The sequence below is a fragment of the Otolemur garnettii genome, unplaced genomic scaffold, assembly GCF_000181295.1.
Source record: "Otolemur garnettii isolate 467f Iridium unplaced genomic scaffold, OtoGar3 scaffold00035, whole genome shotgun sequence".
NCBI lineage: Eukaryota > Metazoa > Chordata > Mammalia > Primates > Galagidae > Otolemur > Otolemur garnettii.
Window position 1 is genome coordinate 3057369 of NW_003852430.1, and position 9314 is coordinate 3066682.

General features: G+C 36.0%; 1 protein-coding gene across 1 annotated transcript in view; it reads left to right on the forward strand.

Moving 5' to 3' along the window:
• TINAG (tubulointerstitial nephritis antigen) overlaps positions 1-9314 on the forward strand; it is an 80852-nt gene that overhangs the window by 14653 nt on the left and 56885 nt on the right. The window contains exon 4 of the mRNA XM_012805047.1: positions 1995-2109. Coding sequence (XP_012660501.1) covers positions 1995-2109 — 115 coding nt within the window. The remainder of the gene's footprint in view (positions 1-1994; positions 2110-9314) is intronic.

The following is a 9314-nucleotide window of genomic DNA, read 5'->3' on the forward strand; positions in this document are numbered from 1 at the left end:
TTTTTTTTTTTTTTTGAGACAGAGTCTCAAGCTGTTACCCTGGGTAGAGTGCTGTGGCATCACAGCTCACAGCAACCTCAAACTCTTGGGTTCTAGCCTTAGCCTCTTGGGTTCTTGCCTCAGCCTCCTAAGTAGCTGGGACTACAGATGCCTGCCACAATACCCGGCTATTTTTTTGTTGCTGTTGTTTTAACTGGCCCAGACCAGGTTTGAATCTGCCAACCTCGGTGTATGTGGCCAGTGCCCTACCCATTGAGCTATGGGTGCTGCCTAAATTCACTTTCTATTAAAAAAAAAAAAAGTACCAACTCCTTCAAGCATGTTTGAATCTTCTACGCTGATCATATTTGACCTACTGCTAATAAAGAATACACATTTAAGTCATTTCTTTTTTAGTCTTTGTTAGGGTATGAACTTCTTGGGTGTAGATAAATTTATTCATATCTATGTTTCCAGTGTTTATCAGAGAACAGGATAAATTCAGAAATTTCAATAAATGCTTAATTGAATTAAAAGGAAAATTTTAAGTCTAGGTCAAGGATGCTACTGCCTTTCATACTTTTTTGAGTATAGCTCACAGTAAAACATATATTTTTCTTGGTTATACAGTGTACACATACACAGACACAGAAGGGAAGAGAGAGAAAAACAGTAGTTATCTCACTATTGAAATAAACTCTGTTATTTCTTATTCTAACTTCTATTTTATTTTTTAAAAAATTCTCACTCCTGATTACCAAATTAAGTGCTTAATTAAATGATCTATGTCTCTGGCTTGTTTTTGAAAACAACCAGCATAGGCAAAAAAAAACCATACTTTACTAATGTCGCAATTTTGCGCTAGAAAACTCCTATTAGTCTTTTGAATTATACTATGATATCTAATATATTCAGAGGTTTCCTTATTGAAATTCTTTAGGTAATAAAGATTGCACTTTAAATTGTAGCTGAAAGTTGCTAAAATTTTATGAACAGATCTTATAAAAGAAAAATGTTAACACACTAAGCAAATTATTGAAAATTGAGTGGAATTTCAATCACATTTAAGGGTCTATTGCATTACACAATGGGATAAAGTTTAGATTTGACTTAAGTATTGAAGATATATTGCCCCCAAGATGTAGATAACTTTTTTTTTTTTTGCAGTTTTTGGCCAGGGCTGGGTTTGAACCCACTACCTGCGGCATATGGGGCCGGTGCCCTACTCCTTGAGCCACAGGCACCACCCAAGATGTAGATAACTTTAAAAAGCATTGATTAAATGATTTTCATCTTTTTCCTTTTTCATTTACTATCATCTCTTAAGAAATTTTTATCTTCAAATTTCAATGTCAAATTTTAGAAACAAAGTTCCTTTCCCTATGTAAGAATACAAAATATTTCTCTAGAAAAATGTACACTTTTTGTTACCTAAATTTACATTTAGCATTTAACACAAACTAACTCACTTAATATAAGAAAGGATATTTTAATATTTAATTAATTAGCACTGTTGTCATTTTGTTAAAGTATAATTATTTTGTTCTCAATTTGTCATGGTTGCTTTTTCTTTCCTGATCAACTTCTTTTCAAATCTAAATTATAAAGGAAATAGGTTACACTATTTAATTTATAAGTACATTTCTGTATAGTCAATCTTCTTTCTTTAATGCATTCAATGGCATTGAAAGGAAACTGCATCTATTGGCATTATTACCACTTAATCTCTTTAGAGTATGTGAAGATTTCATGTGCTTTAGTCTACATTGATATGGCCTTATGATTCTTATATGAGTCATTAAAATAATGGAAATGGACTTAACTTAGGAAGAGCAACTTATAGCCTTGATTATAAATCAGTAATGTATAATTATATAAAGAAAGCTAGCCTACAGTAAGAGTTCCCACTTTGTGAGATTTGTTGCTGAATAATATCAGAAATACATATGACAATGTAGGAAAGTGTTATCATATAACCTATACACATTTTTCTTTTTCCTTTATTTGTAAGGCAGATGGATAGCACAGAACTATAGCCAGTTCTGGGGAATGACTTTGGAAGATGGTTTCAAATTTCGCCTCGGTACTTTGCCACCCAGCCCTTTGCTTCTGAGCATGAATGAAATGACAGTAAGTGATTTTTCTGATTCATGTATGTGCATATGTTTGTACAGGTATGTTCATATGTGCTTTTAAAGCAATTTTTAAATAACTAAAATAATGAGTTTTGAGCTTTCGCAGTCATAATTTTGTCCCATAAATCCAAAAAAATTTTCACAAAATGGTTGCTATTATATACCCCTCAAAAATCTCATGTGGGCTTGGAAAGTTCACTATTATCAATGATATACATAGTTCCTTTAAAGAATGACTTGACTGTCCATTCATATTGCTAATGACTCACAGAAATACACTTTTCTGATTGTTGGTTGTTCAGTGTACCAATGCTTCAAGTCGTAGTTCTTATTTTTTTTTAAACTAAACATAGTTATTTTGTGAAGTCTTCAAAACTTTGATGTCTCATGAAATAACCTTTTTCACACGAGAATAAAATAAAGCCGATAGCTTTAGAGGTGTATGCTATGATAATTAGTGATGGTTTTTCCTCAGAAATCCTCAAACTCTCTGTTAGAAGAATATTTTCAAATTTTCCAGATGACCAGGCAAACTCCTTCTCAAGTTCTTAGGCTTTATAATGTTTTTCCCTTTCATGTTTAAAAAGTATTATGGTCTAGCAATCTTTGTGCAAAGATCTTGCACAAAGAATCTTGTTTCTCTTTGGTTAGCACAAACCTCTTATTCACAGAGTGGCAGTTTTACCAAGCAATGTGTGGTGTTTCTCAGGCACATACAGTCTCCAGTTGAGATGTTGGCCTTCACAAGCCTTGAGTCTGTGACTAGTGTCTGGAGCAGAGCTGGGCACTCCGGTCTCTGGCGTGTAGCCTGTCCACTCCCCAGTGACGACACCACATTCTGGTTACCTGGCTGCAATCAGCATCTCTCCCAAGCAGGGTTGTTGTCTGCTTTTGGAGAAGTGTAAACCCATAGGTTTCTCTTTAAATATGTATTTGAAGTTCTTTGCTTTGGTTAGATGTAATTGCTTGAGTTATTATTCTAACTCAAATTTCGGTCAGAGGGCCTGCTAACTAAATCATAACTCGTGTCAGAGAAGACAGTGACTAAGATTTATTGAGTAGCTGTGTGATAAGCGCTTCAGCCCTCTCAGACATTACCTTATTTAATTCCCACGGCAGCTCGATGTAGGGGGTACTATCATTATCCACATTTAAAGACAAGCAAATTGAAGTTGAAAGAGGTTAAGTCACTCTGAAATGGAGAGGGGTTAAAAGCTGCCACCGACTTACTTAAATTGCAGAGTCAGGACGGCTAAAAAATCTCTCCCCACAAAAGTCACTACAACTCTAGTAGAGTCCGTTAGCTTTGGCTAGTGCAGGTTCAAAACAGCAAAAGTCTTTTAATTTCTTAACCAGAGTTTTTAATTTTTTTTAATGATCAACTTAGATTTTTTTTTTGGATCTTTCCATAATCAGTAAGCTATAAACCAGCAGTTCTCAACTGGTGGGTCAGGACACACAGGAACTGTATTAAAGGGCCACGGCATTAGGAAGGTTGAGAACCACTGCTGGAGATATAATTCAGATTTATGGTAGTGACCTAACTGTATGATCAATTGGAAAAGAGTCATTTTCTTTTTTTACTGGTTGTTTTCTTTTTCATTTTTGTTCCTACCCAGCTGGGAAAATATAGGCAGCCCTCTTAAGAAAAGAAAAGATAGCACTTTATAAGGATTCTGGTTCACTTGCTTTTATTGAAGGCCAAACACTCATTCTGGTGTCTGAAATTTTCTTGAAATTATTTCTAACATTTCCTTTACAAACTTTCGTTTTTGCAGTTTGGAATATTTTATATTCCAGAGAAAATGAGGTACATTTCTTTCCCGAGTTGCCACTCATCCTAGCAAAGAAAAGGCAATTTAATTTGGAAATCATGTATTGGCTCCTGGGGATTTATTTGCATAAAAGTCACTGTGGTAATATTTAAATGAAAAATCTTAATGATTACTACTTGGGGAGAATTTAAATTACCTAGCACTCTGAATTAATGTAATATAGTTGCGGCTCCTAGAATTGCCAAGTAATTCCATGGAAGCAGTAAGAGTTCCATCACCCACTTACCACACAGGGCAAGGAAACGCATCTTGTTTCTAGGACACAGTAGCTTGAGGACCAAGTTGCCGAGTATGGAAGAGTTGCCCTTATTATCTGGTTAAGTGAAAAATAATCAGTATTTTTGGGAAGAATATGAGATCAATATGAAGTGAGTTATAAGAAGAAGTAAAATAGGTTATTCTTAGCCTGGTAACTACATAGAAAACACCCAACATATGATATCAAACTGTTTGTAAGTACAGTGAAAATGAATTTTTTGGTGGGTGTACGTCCTGCAACTTTCCCCCAACATATTTTAAAGTAGACCTCTTACTTCCCTCCCTCCCTTCCCTCCCTCCCTTCCTTGCTTCCTTTTTTCTTTCTTTCCATGGTAGTTTCACTCTTTTACCCAGGCTAGAGTGCAGGTGTGTAGTCGAGCTCACTGCAGCCTCTCACTCCTGTATTCAAGTGATCCTCCTGTCTCAGCCTCCTGTATCTGGGACTAGTTATGTACCACCATGTCTGGCTAATTAATTTTTTTTTTTTTTAAAAAAGAAAAGTATCACTATATTACCAAGGCTGGTTTCCAACTCCTGGCTTCAAGTGAGCCTCTCACTTCAGCCTCAGTGGGAGTCAGTGGGATTATAGGTGTGAGCCACCACACCTTGTTTCTTTTATTTCAGTTTAGTATGAGGGTACAGATGATTAGGTTACATGGCTTGGGTTTGTAAGGTAAAGTCTAAGTTGTAGTGTGGCCCTCACCCTGGAGGTGTGCCATATATCCTCACATTGCACCCGTTAGGTAAGAGCTTACCAAGTCCTCCTTCTTCTACCCCTCCCTTACCTCCTTGCCCCCAACTGCAGTTTAATTGTGTTTTTCTCTTGTGTGGGTATTTGCTCATATACTGGTTTCATATTAGTATTGAGTACATTTGGATACTTGCTTTTCTATTCTTGTGATGCTTTACAAAGTAGAATGTTCTCCAACTCCATCCAGGTTAATACAAAAGATGTGAAGACTCCGTGTTTTTTATGGCTAAATAGTACTCCATGGTATACATATAACACAGTTTATTAATCCATTCATGGGTTGATGGGCACTTGGGTTGATTCCACATCTTGGCAACTGTGAACTGAGCTGCAATAAACAGACTAGTGTATATGTCCTTGTGATAAAATGATTTTATTTCTTCTGAGTAGATATCTAGTAATAGGATTGTGGGATCAAATGGAAGGTCTACTTTGAATTCTTTGAAGATTCTTCATACCTCTTTCCAAAGAGGCTGTAGTAGTTTGCAATCCCACCAACAGCGTAAGAGTGTTCCCTTTTCTCCACACCCTCAAAAGCATCTCTAGCATTGGGACTTTGTGATGTGGGTTATTCTCACTGGGGTTAGGTGATATGTCAAAGGGGTTTAGATTTGCATTCCTCTGATAATTAGGGATGATGAGCACCTTTTCATGTGTTTATTGGCCATTCATGTGTCTTCTTCAGCAAAGGTTGTGTTTGTATCTCTTGTCCAGTGATAAATGGGGTTATTTGCTCTTTTTAGTTGATTAATTTGAGTTCATTGTAGATTCTATCAACCCTTTGTCAGATTCACAACATGCAAATAACTTTTCCCTTTCTGAAGGTAGTCTGTTTGCTTTGATTGTTGTGTCCTTAGCCGTGCAGAAGCTTTTCAGCTTAAGTCCCATTTACTTATTTTTGTTGTTGCAATTGCCAATGGAGTTTTCTTCATAAAATTTTCCCCCAAGCTGATATCATCAAGAGTTTCCTAGGCTTTCTTATAGAATTCTTATTGTTTCCAGTCTTAGATTTAAATCATCATGAGTCAATTTTTGCAAGTGTGAGAGATGTGGGTTTGGGTTCATTTTCCGTCTTTTACATGTGGTTATCCAGTTCTCCCAGCACCATTTGTTGAATAGATATTCTTTACCCAGTGTAAGCTTTTGTTTGAAGACCATTTGTTAATATATAACAGGCTATATGACAGTTATGGTAGGCAGTTGTCAATAGTGATATGGTTTCATGCATGCTGAGAAACTCCACTGCACCGTCACCCTCAAATATCTCAATATCCTTGACTACATTGCCTGGATAAGTGTTGGGATTCAAGGAATTATTTTCCCCGAGTGAGAAAGATGACCCATGAGTCATCCCGGATCCTGGGAAAGCTCTTCCTTTCCTTGGCTCTTTTCCTGGCTTCATTCCTTAGCATAAGTCATTATTCCCATAATGTGTCTACTGAGCATGAGATGGAGAAATGTCAATATTCCATGATCATGTAAGTGTGAAAGATCTGTTTTACCTGTAGCAATTGGTTTAATCCAAACGAGTTTTGCTGAATGTGATTAGTAACAGTGAGGAACAGAAATATGTTGCTAGTGGGAATTTAGGAAAAGATAACTTGAAACTTTAGGAAGGGGGAGTTCCTGATGGCAATCCTAAGTAAGGGCAGACAAAAAGATATATAAACTTGTAGTTCCCTCAGGGTACAAACACAGTGGGTAAGAGGAAGTTAAAGAAGGCAGAGAAAGAAGGTTGTGGGGTACCACCTAAACCATGTAGCCTGCTTGGTGAGAAATATAGGAGCATCCCTCCATGAGGTGATGCAGTCCTAAGTACACAGGGAATGGCAAATAGAAGTTTCCTTTGAGGTAATTATTAACAGAAAATAACCCCTTTAAACAGAAACAGTGATACACCAAGGCAAAGGGCTTGGCAAGGATGGCAAAAGACGAATTCCATTCTTTACTTGAACTTTGAGCTAGTCTTTCTGAGGCACTTGCAACTTGTAGAACTGTAACCATCCCATCCATGGTCCAATGGATTTGTGAAATAGCATGTTATATCTTCCCTCTGAAGATTCCTACCATTCATTATTATTCAGATATTTCAAATGCTGAGAATTCTTATTGTATTAACTGGGTTTTATTTTTTTCACTCAATGTTTACTAAATGTATAAGATGAGAACCTTCTTTACCTTTTTTTTCCTTCCATACTTTTTTCTTTCTTTTCCTCCCACTCCTTTTCTACCTCCTCCTCCTCTGTCTTCTTTTTGTTTATAATGATTGTTACTATTCCCCAGGATTTAGATTCCACATAGAGCATACTTTAGGAAATACTGACCTGGCTGAGATATTAAAATAAGAGTTCTGGAGTGAGCAGCAGTGTATTGTGTGGAAAAATAGAACTTTCTTGGTGTCCCAGAAAGAAAACAATAGGGGTGAACAATTATTATAACTGTTGGAAAAACTGTCATTGACTGAGGTGCTTTGAGCCAATGGGAACTTCACAGTTGAAGTCCTGTTGAAAGGCGTGGATAGCCAATGCATTCTCTCCTGTGGTAGCATCCCACACACTATGCAGGAAGAGTGTGAGCTCTGCAGCCAGAGTGCCTCACACTCAGTACCCTTCTGCATAGAATGAGAACAGAAGTAGGGATGAGCTCATAGTTGTGTGAGTCCCACAAAATGCTGAGTGAGAAGTGCTCATGAAGTACTTAGAAAATAGTAAAATGTTAAATAAATGTTGCTAAATGGCATATAAAGTTGGTCTTTCTCCCTTGTATTAACTTTGGGAGAATAGCAGGTTTCTGAAACAGGTCAATTCTGTAAAGCCTAAATTATCCACAGGTTTATTATTTAGAGAATTTCATTTCATAAAGAAAATGAAACGGCCTGGATTTATTGGCCCTGATGTGATTTATATACTTCTGGTGAACTTGAAAGTTCTTCCCCTATGCTGCTGTAACAAATCAAATCATGTCATATCATATCAAATCAAAACAACTATGTACCTGATTGTTTTTCCAGACATAATGTTCAAATGCTGTTGAATTTGGGGGATAGCTCCCAGAAGCTCCACTGTATTATATCCTAATTATAAATATGGAAAATGATTTTGAATGAAAAAAATACCATGTTCACATAGTAATGTGAAAATTGAGTTCATTTTTGTATTTGGCTTGGTTAAAATTTGTTATTATTTTTGTCCCCCCCTAAAGGGAATAATTAGGTTACTAGAGGTAGTAGAGAAGTATTGAAATATTAAGAAGGCTGGTACAGCATTTAAAACCTATAGATTTATTATGTGGTATCACATTAATGTAAGGAAAAATGTTCTAAAATTATTTGCATCAACCTTAGAGTTAACTCATACAAACATATTTTCTCAGTTATCCAGTACAGATGCATATTTGGGTATTATTTAGAAAGAAAAATAATGTCATAATTTTCTATTAGTTTTTGGAAGATAAAGTAAAATAATATTTTATATGTTATATGATACTGTTTAAAGTCTCTGATTTTTAAGGTGAAAAATGAAAAATTTACTTAATCTTCTGGATGCTTTATCTATATAACACGTAACAGTTAATTTATTGGATTTCTTTTTCTAGTTGTTAGTTAAAACAGAAGGAGTTTGATTTTAGCTTCTGAAATATATTTCAATGGTAGCCAGTACTGAGGCATGAGAAACTCCTTTGGAAAAATCAGAGTAAAGTCTTCTAAATGTAGTACTTGTTGCTCATAGGTTATTGGAATTTTGGGTTTGACTAAGAATAACCCTGAACAAAAAAATGTCTGAACAAACATCTTGAGTCCAAAACATGCCACCTGTATAAACAGAGCCCTCTAGAGAATCCAAAACTATAGATTCTTATGTGACTATGAAAGTGAAAAAAAAAACACAGTTATACAGTTACGTACTCTATGTAAACAAAACATTGAAGAAAAATGACCATTTTCCCCATAAAAATCAATATGTAGTTCCCACATGCATAAACATAAGGTATATGATATTGGGCTTTTGAAACACAGTTAAGTACTAATAGCGCTGCAGAAGAGGGCATGGCCAGATGTCACCGGGGAGTGTATGTTTAAGTGTGTATTTCCCTCTGCTCATCTCAGAATCTTCTCATCTATGTAGGAAAAGAGCCAAGGACAGAACAGGATGCCAAAATTGGGTTATAGCTTTCCTAATTAGTTTCATAGTAGGGCTGAGTACATTGGATACTTTTCTTTCATTCTTGGGATACTTTGCTAAGAAGAACATTTTCCAGCTCTATCCTTGTAAACACGAAGGAGGTAAAGTCTCCATCTTTCTTAATGGATGCATGATATTCCATGGTGTACACAATTTATTGATCCATTTGTGGATC